Genomic DNA, 17,114 nt, shown 5'->3' on the forward strand with positions numbered 1-17,114 from the left:
ATTTTGGTATACATTTGAGAGACGTGGCTGGAGAAATGTAACCACTTTCAAACTCATAGACGGAGCTACGGACGCAAGGACTGTGATAGCCCATCAAAATGATAGTTTGAGTCATGTTTTGAGGCTATACAGTGTTTGTTTACAATTGCATTATTTACAAACAATGGAGTAAAACTGGGTTCTGATGGAGTAAAACAGTTGAACTAAGCTCATGAGACATTTATGTCATATTAAGTTATATTATTCAAGAATCAATGGCCGTATACCATTAATTTAAAAGTTCAAAAATAGATGTACCAATCCCAGATTGCCTCTTTAATATTGACCACTTGCACACAACTAGATTACGAGATTATTCAATATTAGTGTGAGATTATGATGAGGGAGAGAGAGAGAAGGGGGGGGGGGGGAGAGAAAGAGAGGGAGAGGGGGAGAGAGAAAGAGAGGGGAGAGAGAGAGGGGGGGAGAGAGAAAGAGGGAGAGAGAGAAAGAGAGGGGAGAGAGGGAGAGAGAGAAAGAGGGGAGAGGGGAGAGAGAGAGCAACCAATCACTGCGCATACCGGTGCGCATTCGTTACGGTCGTGAAGCCCTTTCGCGTTCCGCATGCAGGCGGAAGTTTACAGTCCTGCCTGTCGTCGGTGGTCTCCCACCCTCCCACCCTCCTCCCCCGTCAAAGAGAAAAACTAACGATAACAGGTAATGTAGCTAACTGGCGAGTAGGAGTCGAAATGTCCGAGTGACCAGACACAGCCAGACACTGAAACATGCGTGAGAGGACCATTAACGATCGGCTGTTGTTAATGATGAGACACTTGTTAGCCGTGGCGCCATCACTGTGCTCCAGGCGCTAGTCCAGCTGTTTTAGCCTCCACTAGGCTACAGCACCAATGCACAGGAATTACCCCAACAAATTATAACCACCAACATGGATGCATCGATACATTAGTGGTTATAATGTGCCACATTCGGCCTTAGCATATGCTGCAGCTACGTAGCTATCCTTCTTCCATTCAAGAAAGCTAAAGAAAATATGAATAGGCTATATATTTCAAATATTAAAGTGTACTCAGCCCAGCCAAGTCAGATTTGTCCCCATATATAAACATTTCTGAATAGATTGAACACATAAATCCTCTTTATAGTTGAGGTCCACCAGGTCCACTGGTTCTGGCTGTGGTCTTCCAGAATCAAGAGGCACAAAGCAGAGTTCAAAGATGCTGTCAGTGAAACAGGAGGGCAGAGGTCAAACACTGGAACTCAATGTGATTGTCAAAGATGGTGGTGATGGTGGTGATGATGAGGAGGAGGATGAAGACAACGACATGGTTGAAACAGGTAAGTTCAGGTGTCGGGTTCAGCGTGGGCATACAGTACCAGTCAAAAGTTTGGACACAAACTTGCCAAGAGTGCGCAAAGCTGTCATCAAAGCAAAAGGTGGCTACTTTGAATAATCTAAAATATAAAACATATTCTGGTTTGTTTAACACTTTTTTGTTTACTACATAATTCCATATGTGTTCCTTCATAGTTTTGATGTCTTCAATAATAATCTACAGTGTAGAAAATAATAATAAAAAAATAAAATAAAAAAAACATTGAATGAGAAGGTGTTTCCAAACTTTTGACTGGTACTGTACATATGGTCGACCTGACTTGAATCACAGGATGTACTTAAGATGTCTGTTCCCCAGAATTATATCTAAATATATATATATTTCAACAGGGCTTAAAGTTGTGAAAGAAGATGATGGAGAGTTGGTTAAACCAGGTAAACACAGTAATCGTGACATGGTATACATTTACCAACCACTTCATTAGGTACACCTTGCTAGTACCGGGTTGGACCCCCTTTTGCCATCAGAACTGCCTTAATTCTTTGTGGCATAGATTCAACAAGGTGCTGGAAACATTCCTCAGAGATTTTGGTCCATATTGACATGATAGCATCACGCAGTTGCTGCAGATTTGTCGGCTGCACATCCATGATGCGGATCTCCCATTCCAAAGGTGCTCTATTGGATTGAGATCTGGTGACTGTGGAGGCCATTGGAGTACAGTGAACTCATTGTCATGTTCAAGAAACCAGTTTGAGATGATGTGAGCTTTGTGACATGGCACGTTATCCTGCTGGAAGTAGCCATCAGAAGATGGGTACACTGTGGTCATAAAGGGATGGACATGGTCAGCAACAATACTCAGGTAGGCTGTGGCGTTTAAACGATGCTCAATTGGTACTAAGGGGCCCAAAGTGTGCCACGAAAATATCCCCCACACCATTAGATATTTGCGTTAACGAGCAGTTGAACAGGTGTACCTAATAAAGTGGCCGGTGAGTGTGAGGCTACATTCAACCTAGCAGCTGTTCTGTTGTACACTCCTGTATCGACCATCTGTTCTGTTGGATTTAGAGGTCTGCTCCAGTATTTTGAAGAATTTTTATTTCAACAGGACGCACTATGATTACAAGGAATGTAGAGGAGGAGGAGGAGGAGGAGGAGGAGGAGGAGGAGGAGGAGGAGGAGGAGGGAGATGGGGATCCGACCAAATCAGGTGAGAGCACAACAGTAACCCCAGATGGAGAATAGGGGGGTCCAGTGGTTCAGGATCAGATAGCCACATACAGTATGCTGAGTACCTTTCGTTAAGTAATGTTCAATATCTGGGTAATAATGACGTATGCATCACAGTATTCAATCACAAAAAGACATGCAGTCCCTTTTATCTATACTTTATTCCCTTATTGCTGCTACAAAACTATACCTCCACCCCCCCCCCAACCCCCCAACCCCCCCACGGAGTATACCTCCACCCCCCCCACCCCCCAACCCCCCACGGACTATAGCTCCACCACCCCCCCCCCCACACACACACACGGAGTATTTCGTTGCATTGTTTACTTGTATTCAATGTAATGACAAATAAACCAGACTTGAGTTGACTGAGAGTATTTCACCTGTTATGTTGTCGTTTAAACAGGAGGGGGCGCCACCTCTGACACAGACAGCGTAGGGGAGGCTGAACAGGAGCAGAACGCCCAAAGTGCAGCGGAGAAGCCCCACCCCTGCTCCCAATGCGGCAAGACTTTCGCGACGGTCGGGAGCCTGAAGAGACATGCGCAGACGCACACGGGCGAGAAGCCCCACCAGTGCTCCGGCTGCGGGAAATGTTTCTCACGGTCCGACGACTTGAAAAGGCACACGACGATCCACACGGGCGAGAGGATCTCCCACGTTTGCCATCTGTGCGGCAAGGCCTTCACCGGCCTGGGAGGCCTCAAGAAACACCAGATGACCCACACGGGAGAGAAGCCTTTCCAGTGTTCAGAGTGCGGCAAAGGTTTCACCGCACAAGGAAACCTCAAGATCCACCAGCGCATTCACACGGGGGAGAAGCCGTACCAGTGCACCCAGTGCAAGAAGAGCTTCTCCCGGCTAGCCCACTACAAGGACCACCAGCAGACCCACAGCCAGGAGAAGCCGTACCACTGCGTCGACTGCGGCAAAAGTTTCTCCTACTTCAAGTCGCTCAAATGTCATCAGATGATCCACAAAGGGGAGAACCTGCACCACTGCCCTTACTGCGACAAGGCGTTCGCCATGCGCGGCAACCTCAAGACCCACATCCAGACCCACACCAAGGAGAAACCGCACCAGTGTCCCGACTGCGGCAAGTGCTTCTCCCGAGCCCACGACATGAAGAAGCACAAACTGTTACACACGGGGCAGAAGAACTACCACATCTGCGACTGCGGCAAGAGCTTCACCGAGCTGGGGAACCTCCGGACGCACCAGCGGACGCACACGGGGGAGAAACCCTTCTGCTGCTCGTACTGCGGGAGGACTTTCCTGCGAGCCGGCGACTTGAAGAGCCACCAGCGGACGCACACGGGGGAGAAGCCGTTCGTCTGCGCCATATGCGGGAGTAGCTTCGCCCAGTCCGGCAACTTGAAGGTTCACCAGATCACGCACACGAAAGAGCGGCCCTATCCATGTACAGTCTGCGATAAGGGATTCACCACACCGGGGAGTTTGAAGTTACACATGCGGACACATACAGGAGAGAGGCCCTATCTCTGTAGCGTGTGTGGGAAAGGTTTCACAGCGTCGGGGCAACTGAAGAGACATCAGGAATGCCACCTGAGGGAGACAATATCCTCCGCTACCGTGGAGGAGCAGGCTGTGTCAAAATAAAAGTCCTTGAAATGTCAAAATAAAGGTCGCTGAGGATGTGCCCAGGCAAAGTGGCATTGGAAATATCGTTGATAATCCTGACAGCTCACGCCGTTTAACAGAGCTTGTGTAGGTTCCCGGTTTGCCAAATATGATTCATATTCACAATCATTTCAAGCTTACAAAGTGTGAAATATAATTATGAAACATATGAACATGGAAGGATGAAATATATGAACAAGAATATGAACATGACATTGGTGAACTCAATATAAAAACATTGCATGTAACCTAGACATCACTATTTAAACTGATCTGATATTGATCAGTGCCACAGTACTGCGTTATGTTGCCTTGTAAACATAGTCCTCTGTCTCTTTTTGTACTATCAGTGAACACAGTTTTAATAAATACTATTATCTTTTATTTACATCGGATGTTTTCCATAGATGTTCAGGGTTCAGGGTTCAGGGTTCTCTTTCCATGTGATGAACAGGTTTTTCAGGAAGGTCTTCAGAATTTGGGATGCAGTGTGGTGTGGGTCTGTATGTATTTTGTTAAAGGGGGCAATTATGTTGAAGCCACAACAATACAAATACCTCATTCTGAAGCCTGACAACAGCATGTCGTGCCATTAGGTGGCGCCATTGCCCCATCCACAGTGCAACAAGTCAAGTTCCTCTTGTTGGATGAGGGTTGACCAAAGATGCTGATCTCAGGTCAGTTTAGTGTCTCCTCTCTAATGTTTGAGAGGATTAGAGGAGGATCAGCTGATCTCAGGTCTGAGCCTACAGGCACATTCTGCTCTCAACCAACACAGAACATACATGTTACTACAGAACATACATGTTACTCCAGAACATACATGTTACTACAGAACATACATGTTGTTACTACTGAACTGACTGACTGTGTTACTAATATCGTCGTCTCTGCTGCTTGATTATGATTTTGACAGCAGAGAGCAACATAGTGTAGTACACCTGTCCAGAAGTACACCTGTCCAGAAGTACACCTGTCCAGTAACACACCTGTCCAGAAGTACACCTGTCCAGTAACACACCTGTCCAGTAACACACCTGTCCAGTAACACACCTGTCCAGTAACACACCTGTCCAGAAGTACACCTGTCCAGTAACACACCTGTCCAGTAACACACCTGTCCAGAAGTACACCTGTCCAGTAACACACCTGTCCAGAAGTACACCTGTCCAGTAACACACCTGTCCAGTAACACACCTGTCCAGAAGTACACCTGTCCAGTAACACACCTGTCCAGTCTGTTATTCTACCAGCCAGTGGTCTTCTTGAGGAGAGAAAGGTGGTGCGGAGAGGAAGCCATTTTGCGGTAGTGTGTCTTCATTATCCAGTAGGTTTCTTGTGTGAGAGATACCAGATTGTATAGGACAAGAAGGAAGGAAAAAATACCCATAGTGCCTGAGGTAAATTCACTGTGTGTTTACAGGCTTGACTAAGACACTCTGAGCGAGGGGAGACTTTCTTGAGTGTCAGTTTGTGTAATCTGCTATCAGTCAACACAGCAGACAGTCCCTCATTGTCTGACTGTTGCTGCAGGTAAAACTGACTCTGGAAAAGGCGGAATCTCTCTGGAGGCTTCCATAGTGGAAGGAAGTGGCTTCCTAACTTCCTGCCAGGAAGAGGAATATAAAAACAACAAACCACTGGGAAATGCAGTGCCTGGTAATGGGTGTGTGTGTGCATGTGTGTGTGTGTGTGCGTGCGTGCGTGCGTGCGTGCGTGTGTGTGTGTGTGTGTGCGTGTGCTTACATGTCGTTATTACAACTGAGAGACTGAGAGGTGCCCTGTGTAAGTAATGGGACAGTGCGTTAGTAATGGGACAGTATGTAAGTAATGGGACAGTGCGTAAGTAATGGGACAGTGTGTAAGTAATGGGACGGTATGTAAGTAATGGGACGGTATGTAAGTAATGGGACAGTGCGTAAGTAATGGGACAGTGCGTAAGTAATGGGACAGTGTGTAAGTAATGGGACGGTATGTAAGTAATGGGACGGTATGTAAGTAATGGGACAGTATGTAAGTAATGGGACAGTGCGTAAGTAATGGGACAGTGTGTAAGTAATGGGACGGTATGTAAGTAATGGGACAGTATGTAAGTAATGGGACAGTGCGTAAGTAATGGGACAGTGTGTAAGTAATGGGACAGTGCGTAAGTAATGGGACAGTGTGTAAGTAATGGTGCCCTGTGTAAGTAATGGGACAGTATGTAAGTAATGGGACAGTGTGTAAGTAATGGGACGGTATGTAAGTAATGGGACAGTATGTAAGTAATGGGACAGTGTGTAAGTAATGGGACGGTATGTAAGTAATGGTGCCCTGTGTAAGTAATGGGACAGTATGTAAGTAATGGGACAGTGTGTAAGTAATGGGACGGTATGTAAGTAATGGGACAGTGTGTAAGTAATGGGACAGTGTGTAAGTAATGGGACGGTATGTAAGTAATGGTGCCCTGTGTAAGTAATGGGACAGTATGTAAGTAATGGGACAGTGTGTAAGTAATGGGACAGTGTGTAAGTAATGGGACAGTATGTAAGTAATGGGACGGTATGTAAGTAATGGGACGGTATGTAAGTAATGGGACAGTATGTAAGTAATGGGACAGTGCGTAAGTAATGGGACAGTGTGTAAGTAATGGGACAGTGCGTAAGTAATGGGACAGTGTGTAAGTAATGGGACGGTATGTAAGTAATGGTGCCCTGTGTAAGTAATGGGACAGTATGTAAGTAATGGGACAGTGTGTAAGTAATGGGACGGTATGTAAGTAATGGGACAGTATGTAAGTAATGGGACAGTGTGTAAGTAATGGGACGGTATGTAAGTAATGGTGCCCTGTGTAAGTAATGGGACAGTATGTAAGTAATGGGACAGTGTGTAAGTAATGGGACGGTATGTAAGTAATGGTGCCCTGTGTAAGTAATGGGACAGTGTGTAAGTAATGGGACAGTGAAGCAGTTTTTCTTCTTTTGGCTCTACTCTCCAAACGTTTGTATTTTAAATCAATTATCAATGACTGTGAGGTTAAAGCTGAGATTCTCAGCTTTTATTTCATGGTATATGTGTAGATATTGGTTTCACCATTCAGAAATTACAACACTTTTTATGCATAGTTCCCCTATTTTAGGGTACCCAAAAGTATTGGGACAATTGGTTTGACAGGTGTTTCTGGTTTCGTTAGGTGTGTTCTTGTTAGGGTTGGTAGGTAGTGCGATGGATGAAAAATCGGAATAAATCAATCAGAAACAAAACCTTTAACCTACCGAAATCAACAGTTTGGAATATTATTAAAAGGAAAGAAAGCAGTGGTGAGCTCAGAAGCTCCAAACGGCCTGGTCAAGGAAGACTTCTACCCTATACTAGCTTTCTAGTCACGCCAGTCTATCATAATGGCTGTTAGCATATTCTGTCATATTTTGTGCATCTGTGTTGGCAGTTTTCCAACGGTGTATAATGATTTAGTTGAAATATGCTCTCAGTGGCATCCAAAACCACATATCAGGCTAATGGTGAAACAACACTAGTGTCAGGTTTGTGTGTGTGGGTGTGGCTGCTCTGTAAACATCCACTGGTCTTGGTGTTGTACTCGCTTGTGTGGAAACATCTCAACTATTTCCCCTCTGATAAGGAGTACTCCCTTCCTTTGGGAAAACATGTACCAGCAGGAGAAAGACCGGGGCAGGGGGGAGCTCCTCAGAATTCAGACGGAGAGTGGCGAGGTTGAGCTGACCTTATATAAGCTCCAGTAACTCTATAGGAGTGGTGGGATTCCAGGAAGAGGAGGAAGCAGAGAATGAATAAACCCTGAAGGTTCCGGAATGTGTGTGTGTGTGTGTGTGTGTGTGTGTGTGTGTGTGTGTGTGTGTGTGTGTGTGTGTGTGTGTGTGTGTGTGTGTGTGTGTGTGTGTGCGTGTGTGTGTTTGTGTGTGTGTGTGTTCATGAGTGTGTGTAGGGGGTGGCCACAGCATTGGGGCCTGCCTTTTGTCAGATATGATCAGTTTCCTGTTGCGAGGTTTTGCTTCCTCTCTTCAGTTCCCTCGCCATCAGGACAAGATGGAGACATGATTGTTACCATGGTGACGTGACCTAAACAACAGTGATTGAGAGACACGAGTAACCACTGTCACCCAACGTCATATGAGCTGACTTAACCTCCAGCACACACACACACACACACACACACACACACACACACACACACACACCCACACACACACATATCACTACCATTGAAATGCGCGTGACAACGCAGATGTTTCCTCTGCGACATCATCAGTCACGAGAAATGACCTCTTTGGAAATTCCAAACTAATGACACTGAGCTGCATCACCCCCGAGAGTGTGTGACGGGACGGGACGCAGGGGCTATTGGGGGGGGGGGGGGGGGGCGGGGGCGGGGGCTGGGGGGTTTCCAGCTCTCCGTACTTTCACTTTCAACGGGTCAACTGAAAGAGACGCTGTATCATCGGAGCACACTTACCGCCTCTCGAGCTGAGTACCCTGCACCGTTAGACAAAAGAAGCCTTCACCACCGGCAACAATGGGAACGATACATCTCCATCACATGTTCTTCTGTGTTTTAATAATGCCGCGTCTTCTAAGAGCTTCAACCGGTAAGTCTGACGCCTGCCAGAGAGCTACATTTGTCTGTTTTCAAAGGCTGGTCTTTTTCTTGGCGGTTGTACAGTGAGGTGCGAGAGAGAGGCAGAGGATTCGTGTCTCCTGTCCTGGACTCCGGTCCTGGATTTCACTTTCAGATTGCTTATTTTTTTTCGTATATTTATTTCAGTACAGACCATTATAGTTATTCTGAAATGGCTGGATTTGTTTAAAAAAATCCAGATTCTGGTTGCCTTGAATACTATGGGCCAACGTTTGAATACCTTTGTGTATCCTTCGAATGTATTGGACATGAATCCTGTCATCCTCTCATCACTTCCTTGACCTTACGGCATGGAATGGTGGAAGCAACATGACAGCAACCTTACCTCTATCCAGTCATCATGAATCCTAAAAGTCAGTGGTTGCAGCAAGAAATTTTTTTTAAAACTATTTGAACAGGGCCTGCGCAAGTTGTATTACAGTAGGGAGAACGTTGGTAAAATAGTGTTGGAACAGAGGCCCCTATGAGTGAGTTGTGTTAAAGCAGGGAAAACGTGAGTGAAATACATCTTGTGGAATCAATGCCACTAAGAATTGAGGTTGTCTTGAGAGCAAAGGGAGGCCTTACCCAGTATTAGTATAGTGTTCCTAATAAAGGGAGTATTACCCAGTGTTAATATAGTGTTGTAATAAAGGTGTAATAAAGGGAGTATTACCCAGTATTAGTATAGTGTTGTAATAAAGTGCTCGCTGAGTGTATATGTTTTTACCAGTTAGACTAGATCCATACAAACTCATACGATCCATGATCATGATTCTTGTATCCCCTTGGCCTTCATCACTCAGATCCAGTGGTCAGTCCCTCCAGGCTGGTGGTGAAGTACGGAGACCGAGCCTCAGCCAACTGCTCCACGACTAACAGCACATTTATGGGATGGGAAGCCACAGTGGGTGGGGGGGGGATAGATGGGGTCCAGTTTCTCACCTGGGAGGTGGACAACCTGACGGACTGGGAGATAGCTCCTACGTGCTTTACAAACACTGAACTGAACGGCATGGATGTCCAGAAGAACAGCTCCCTGGACCTCACCTTGTACAGTGAGTGGCCTCTCCCTCTTACACTGTCAGAGTCTTGTCTCACCCAGTGTGTTTGGACTTATATACTATAGATGTCAATATTTATATGCTCATATTTTCACAGCTTTGAAGCTTATTAGTGACTAAGAAATGACCTGAAAATAACCCTAACCCTACTTTCTGAGTGACAAGATTCATCTGTGTGTGTGTGTATGTGTGTGTGTGTGCGTGCATGCGTGCGTGTGTGTCCATCCACAGAGCATCCAGACAGTGTGTCCATCAGCTATATAAACCACTCTGGGCCGATGGCTGCGGGTCATCAGTACGAGCTGCAGTGTCAGGTCCAGAACATCGCTCCTGTTTGGAGCCTCAACGTGGCCTTTTACAGAGAGAGGAAACAGAAAACAGAGAGGATTTTCAGCACAAAAACACAAGACAGGTCTACCAAAACACCCCTGGATGTGGCCTTCTCCCAGAACATCACCGCCCTTATAGAAAATGATGGGGACCAATACTGGTGTGAAGCCACAATGGAACTGGGACCAGAAGGACCTCAACCCCCTCCTGTAGAGAGGTCAGGTCGCCTCAACTCCACTGTGTACTGTGAGTACATCTTCGTCTCTGTGCGTTGATTGATGTTGTCTCTGCCGTCTCATTTTTACTTTTTTTCTTTGACCCTCTGTTCATCTCCTCCACTTTTATTTTATTTTGCCTTCACACTAACCTCTCTCTCTCTCTCTCTCTCTCTCTCTCTCTCTCTCTCTCTCTCTTCATCAGATAAGCCTACTATAGGAACTAAAATGAGCTCTGTCAGTATCACAGAGGGCGACACGCTGGAACTCACCTGCAGAGCAACGGGGAACCCCCCCCCTTCATACCATTGGTTGATACCGCCGACCGCTTCAGCCACTAACACCACTGGAGAGAAGCTCACCCTCCCCCACATTGTGACAGCCCAGGGGGGAGAGTACACCTGTGTGGCCAGCAACGAAGTGGGAAACGACACCATGACAGTGAGGGTGGAGGTCAAAGGTGAGATGATCTTCATACATCAGAGACAGGTATTATCTCAGGTGTTATCTCAGGTATGATCTCAGGTATGATCTCAGGTGTTATCTCAGGTATTATCTCAGGTATCATCTCAGGTATTATCTCAGGTATGATCTCAGGTATGATCTCAGGTGTTATCTCAGGTGTTATCTCAGGTATCATCTCAGGTATTATCTCAGGTGTTATCTCAGGTATTATCTCAGGTATGATCTCAGGTGTTATCTCAGGTATGATCTCAGGTGTTATCTCAGGTATCATCTCAGGTATTATCTCAGGTGTTATCTCAGGTATCATCTCAGGTATTATCTCAGGTGTTATCTCAGGTATGATCTCAGGTGTCATCTCAGGTATGATCTCAGGTATTATCTCAGGTGTTATCTCAGGTATTATCTCAGGTGTTATCTCAGGTGGCACTGCGGTGCCCAGTGTTTACTCTGACGTTGTGGTAATTAAGGGATATTTTCTGCCACTTACCTCAGGGATTTCAGCACTAAAGGGCTGCGTCCCAACTTTATTCTACAGTGTTTTATCAGATACAATATTACATATCCACCTCCTCTCTCCCCCACCGACCCTCTCTCCTCCTCTCCTCCCCACCCACCCTCTCTCCTCCCTCTCCCCCACCCACCCTCCTCCTCTCCCCCGCCCTCCCTCTCTCCCGCCCTCCCTCTCCCCCGCCCTCCCTCTCCCCCGCCCTCCCTCTCCCCCGCCCTCCCTCTCTCCTTCCCTGTAGTTGACCTCCTGCCCATCATAGCAGGCTTGGCGGCGGTGTTTGTGGTCATCTTGATGGTGGTTGCCTGTTTCATCTACTGCACCTACTACAAACACACCCGCATGGGGCACTACCAGCTGAAGGACATCCTCCCCGTCCGCAAAAACAAACAGGTGGCGCAACCAAACAGCATGGACCAATCCAACGTGTAGACAACACAAAGTGACTTTTTTTTAAGGATTGCACTGTCTTCTTTCCCCAGGGACTGATATAGGATCGGGAATTGAAGGACTTTCATGAGACTACTGAGAATGGAGTTACATTTGTTCACTTGTTTGTTTGTACCCTGTAGTGTGTGTGTGTGTGTGTGTGTGTGTGTGTGTGTGTGTGTGTGTGTGTGTGTGTGTGTGTGTGTGTGTGTGTGTGTGTGTGTGTGCACATTTGCTATTTTTCAAAAGCTAATCCTAATTAATTTCTAATTACTTTCATTAATAATTAAAGGATGGTTATAACAGAGCTCATATTAATGTGTATGTGTGTTTGAAGCTGTGATGTAAATTTGATGGTCACAAGTGAAATTAATTCAAGTAATTTTATGTTTTTGTGTTCTTGGAGCGCCGCCTAGTGGCTAAAGCAGAGACTTACACAATATTAGACTAGATACAAAACAAAATGTGTTGGAAATAGCGAAGTATATACTTGGGTCCAACTTCTGTATGAGCACAATTAGTTGTTAGAATGGTTAATAGTCAATTTGTTTATGTATTGCATTATCAGATACTGTTTCGACTGATACTTTACTCACACTGTAAGCTTTAAAATCCTGGAAATCTAAAGCCATGCTCTTCTTTTTTAAATAAGTTTTTAGGGCATTTCTGCTTTATTGGGATAGACAGGAAGGATGGGAGAGAGAGAGGAGGGATGACATGCAAGATAGATCGAGAGTCGGAATCGAACCAGGAACCTTGCGATTACGTGGGAAGCGCAGTAGTGTGCTACGCCGCTAAGCGCCCCCGTGCTCTTCTCCTTGGGCTTACATTTACATTTACATTTTTGACATTCAGCAGACGCTTTTGTCCAGCTTCAAATTTCAAAGGTTTGGCCAGAAGCATTGTATCAGTGGCGATTTATACACTTTGAAAGTGAAAGACCTCTTCACCCCCACTACCCCCCTGTACAAGTTTCTCTCCTGCTAATAAAAAAAAAATCTTCTTCTAGCATTATGACTGCCTATGGCCCCTGGTCTGAGCATTGATTACTTTATCTTATGACTGTTGGATAGATGATTCACTTACTTAAACAAATGTATTTGTTGTAAGTCGCTTTGGATAAAGGCGTCTGCTAAATGCCATAAATGTAAAAAAAAAAAAAAAAAAAAAAAAAAAACTGAACTCTTATATACAATATACATCCACGTATTTATTATTTGACAAATTGTTATCTTTGTCAAAAACAGCTTTATATTAGAAGAGTTCACACCGCACATGCGCGGTACAGTAAATTAGCTGGCTAGCTGAACTATGCTAGTTTTCGTCCTCGTTGCCAAACTAATTGCCAAATACAGCAGCCTCAACTTCAAAACTCCTTGGCTGGTCATCCAATCATAAGAAATTCGCTGTAAAGAAACTACGCAATTATTGATGGATTTATTGTGACTGGTTAGAGGCTGGTTAGAGGCTGGTTTGAGCAGCTCTCAGTCTCAGACTTCACACTCTTTGGAGAAACCAGTCTGCGCTTCTTGATGACCCAAAAGCCAGTGCCGACGCATTCATTGCACGTCATACTCCCAAACGGAAGCAACAGAGATTTCCAGAAAAGACTCGAGTTTTCTCACCGAGGAGAGTCGTCTACTATCCGTTTCTCCAGCTCAGACTGTACTGAAAAAAGCCTCATTAAAGCACAACGTTTCTGTTCTCCACGCTCTCAGCCTTTATATTTGGACGGCGTTTTCGACGGGCTGCAGAGATGACCACCATTGACTACAGCGTATGGGACCACATCGAGGTGTCAGATGATGAAGACGAAACCCACCCCAACATCGACACACCCAGCCTGTTCAGGTGGAGACATCAGGTATGAATAACCCTAACCCTAACCCAACATCGACACACCCAGCCTGTTCAGGTGGAGACATCAGGTATGACATAACCCTAACCCTAACCCAACATCGACACACCCAGCCTGTTCAGGTGGAGACATCAGGTATGACATAACCCTAACCCTAACCCTAACCCAACATCGACACACCCAGCCTGTTCAGGTGGAGACATCAGGTATGAATAACCCTAACCCAGCACATATGGACCCAGCTCTCATCACTGACAGTAATAGAAGGGTTAGCTCAGCCAGCGGGCCTAGCTAGCTAACCAACTGAACGAGGCTAACCGTTAATACTATTATTCCAAACTACTAGCTTGGATTTGCGGCTCTGCAGCTTAAGCTTGACCACCGTTACTGGTGTAGTCTGTAATCTTCAGCTGTGCTCAGTGTTCCCTCGTTTACTGTTGCTTCCCCCGTCTGTTTATCCAACTACCCTCCTCCCCAACTACCCTCTGTCTCCAACTACCCTCTGTCTCCAACTACCCTCCTCTCCAACTACCCTCTGTCTCCAACTACCCTCCTCTCCAACTACCCTCCTCCCCAACTACCCTCCTCCCCAACTACCCTCTATCTCTAACTACCCTCCTCCCCAACTACCCTCCTCCCCAACTACCCTCTGTCTCCAACTACCCTCCTCCCCAACTACCCTCCTCTCCAACTACCCTCCTCCCCAACTACCCTCTATCTCCAACTACCCTCTATCTCCAACTACCCTCTATCTCCAACTTCGCCCCATCGCCTACCTCTCCTCTCCTCTCTCTTGTCTCCTCTCCTCTCCGCTCTCTTGTCTCCTCTCCTCTCCGCTCTCTTGTCTCCTCTCTTGTCTCCTCTCTTGTCTCCTCTCTTGTCTCCTCTCTCTATACGTCCTCATCCTGTCATATGACGTACCCCTTTTTTCTTAATAATAATATCACTCCCTCCCTCTCTCCCCCCCCTATTCTTACTGTTACTAATCCCCCCCCCCCCAATACTGTCTACTTCCGTCCTCCCTCCCTCTCCCCCTCACCCTCTCTCTACTGTCTGCCTCCCTTTCTCCTACTCACTCGCTCTTTCTCTCATTACTCCATCCTCCCTTTCTCTCCCCCCCCCCACCCCCCCCCCCCCCCCCCCCACCCCCAGGCTCGTGTGGATCGTATGGAGGCGTTTGAGCAGAAAGGGGCTGAGATGGAGAAGAGTCTTGCCGAGAGCAAGAAGCGTGTGGAGGAGGCACAGAAACGTGTGAAGGAGCTAGAGGCGGGGGGAAAGAAGGAGGGAGAGGGGGAGGAGAAGAGGAAGACTGAGCTTAGCAAGGCCCAGGCGGAGGAGAAGAAGCTGAAAAAGGAGGAGCGCTCGTGGGAGAAGAAGCTGGAGGAATACCGGAGAGAAGAGAAGAAGATGCCCTGGAACGTGGACACCCTCAGCAAAGAGGGTTTCAGCAAGGTGAGATACACCACACCCTCAGCAAAGAGGGTTTTAAAGGGATGGTTCAGCCTGTTTAGGTGAAATATCATCCCATCCTGAGTTGTCCTTGTACCTCATACTCAAACTTCAAACAAAGTAGCAACGTAGATAACAGAGAACCTGGGAAACATGATATTTCACCTAAACATGGAAATAGGCTGAACCATCCCTTTAATGAAGCGCCACAACCCCAGCAATGGGTATCAGCAAGGTGAGCTATCCCACACCCTCAGCAAAGATGGTTTAATTTAATGAGATGTACCACACCCTTAGCAAAAATTCTTAAGTGAAGTGAGATGTACCACACTCTCAGAAGAGAGAGTTTTAACAAGATGAGATACATCATACCTTCGGCAAAGAGGGTTTTAGACAGCAGTATGAATTAGTGAGAATGACCATGGACCATGCTCTCTCTCTCTCTCTTTCCTTTCTTTCTTTCTTTCAGAGTGTGCTCAACATTAAGCCCGAGGGGACGGAGGAGACTGAGGATGAGAAGGAGGAGAAGCACAAGACCTTTGTGGAGAAAAATGAGAAACAGATCAAACATTTTGGTGAGTTTGAATTTCCATTCTCTCTATGTCTCCACCCTCCTCCTCTCTCCTGTCCACCCTCTCCCCCGCCCTCCCTCTCCCCCGCCCTCCCTCTCTCCTCCCTCTCCCCCTCTCTCCTCCCTCTCCCCCACCCACCCTCCCTCTCCCCCGCCCTCCCTCTCCCCCGCCCTCCCTCTCCCCCGCCCTCCCTCTCCCCCACCCACCCTCCTCCTCTCCCCCGCCCTCCCTCTCCCCCACCCACCCTCCTCCTCTCCCCCGCCCTCCCTCTCCCCCGCCCTCCCTCTCTCCTTCCCTGTAGTTGACCTCCTGCCCATCATAGCAGGCTTGGCGGCGGTGTTTGTGATCATCTCAAGAAGGGGGGCGGAATTGATGTCTCTCCCTTCAGTGACGGTCTCTTTGATACTTTACTGTGTGTGTGTGTGTGTGTGTGTGTGTGTGTGTGTGTGTGTGTGTGTGTGAGACAGGCATGTTGCGGCGCTGGGACGACAGTCAGAAGTACCTGTCTGACAACTCTCACCTGGTGTGTGAGGAGACGGCCAACTACCTGGTCATCATGTGCATCGACCTGGAGGTGGAGGAGGTGGGAACACACTGCTATGGCCTCCTACTGTGTGTGTGTGTGTGTGTGTGTGTGTGAGAGAGAGAAAGTGTGTGTGTGTGTGTGTGTGTTAACCTGATGTCTCTTGTCTTGTAGAAACATGCGTTGATGGAGCAGGTGGCCCACCAGACCATAGTGATGCAGTTCATCCTGGAGCTGGCCAAGAGCCTGAAGATTGACCCCCGAGGCTGCTTCCGACAGTTCTTCGCCAAGATAAAGGTGTGTGTGGGTCTATGGGTGGGTGTGTTATGGGTGTGGGTGTGTTAAACTGTAATGCATTTACATTTACATTTATGGCATTTAGTTAGCATTTAGCATTGTGTGTGTGTGTGTGTGTTCCTCAGACTGCGGACCAGCAGTACCAGGACGCGTTCAAACGACGAGCTGGAGTCGTTTAAGGAGCGTGTGCGCGGCAGAGCCAGGATCCGCATGGAGAAGGCCCTGAGGGAGTACGAGGAGGAGGAGAGGCAGAAGAGGCTGGGGCCGGGGGCCTGGACCCTGTAGAGGTCTACGAGTCCCTGCCAGAGGTAACACACACACACATACTCATGGTAAATACACACACACACACACATACTCATGGTAAACACACACACACACACATACTCATGGTAAACACACACACACACACACATACTCATGGTAAACACACACACACACACACACACATACTCATGGTAAACATACAACAAACATAAGGTAATAGTCACCAACCCCAGCCCATAATAGTCCCCAGTCTCTGGCTGTGGTAACGGTCACCTTCAACCTTGACACTTAACGAT

The 17,114-nt window shown here is 47.0% G+C and overlaps 3 protein-coding genes across 4 annotated transcripts in view; all 3 read left to right on the plus strand.

The window, feature by feature from the left end:
* Nucleotides 1–698: 698 nt before the first annotated feature.
* On the plus strand, nt 699–4,585 carry LOC310821844 (uncharacterized protein). The gene is made up of 4 exons (XM_083694099.1): nt 699–1,335; nt 1,724–1,768; nt 2,449–2,550; nt 2,977–4,585. Exons 1-4 carry the CDS (start codon nt 1,215–1,217, stop codon nt 4,188–4,190), a joined length of 1,482 nt encoding a protein of 493 aa, XP_083550225.1. The 5' UTR covers nt 699–1,214; the 3' UTR covers nt 4,191–4,585.
* Nucleotides 4,586–8,617: 4,032 nt separating this feature from the next.
* On the plus strand, nt 8,618–12,867 carry LOC310821849 (vascular cell adhesion protein 1-like). Of its 2 annotated transcripts, XM_083694105.1 has the most exons (6): nt 8,618–8,815; nt 9,651–9,902; nt 10,140–10,484; nt 10,659–10,913; nt 11,665–11,816; nt 11,906–12,867. In XM_083694105.1, the coding sequence occupies exons 1-6, from the start codon at nt 8,743–8,745 to the stop codon at nt 11,915–11,917; spliced, it is 1,089 nt and encodes a 362-aa protein (XP_083550231.1). In that variant the 5' UTR covers nt 8,618–8,742; the 3' UTR covers nt 11,918–12,867. The 2 variants fall into 2 exon arrangements, with proteins under 2 accessions (XP_083550231.1, XP_083550230.1); XM_083694104.1 differs by having other exon boundaries at nt 11,665–12,867.
* A 567-nt stretch (nt 12,868–13,434) lies between these two features.
* Nucleotides 13,435–17,114, plus strand: part of cdc37 (cell division cycle 37 homolog) — a 4,975-nt gene continuing 1,295 nt past the window's right edge. Inside the window, 8 exon segments of the mRNA XM_083694103.1 lie at nt 13,435–13,716; nt 14,863–15,162; nt 15,629–15,734; nt 16,199–16,314; nt 16,429–16,551; nt 16,677–16,706; nt 16,708–16,816; nt 16,819–16,859. Coding sequence (XP_083550229.1) covers nt 13,609–13,716; nt 14,863–15,162; nt 15,629–15,734; nt 16,199–16,314; nt 16,429–16,551; nt 16,677–16,706; nt 16,708–16,816; nt 16,819–16,859 — 933 coding nt within the window. The 5' untranslated portion in view covers nt 13,435–13,608.

This window comes from Argentina silus (genome assembly GCF_951799395.1).
Source record: "Argentina silus genome assembly, chromosome: 22".
NCBI classification, from domain to species: Eukaryota; Metazoa; Chordata; class Actinopteri; order Argentiniformes; family Argentinidae; genus Argentina; species Argentina silus.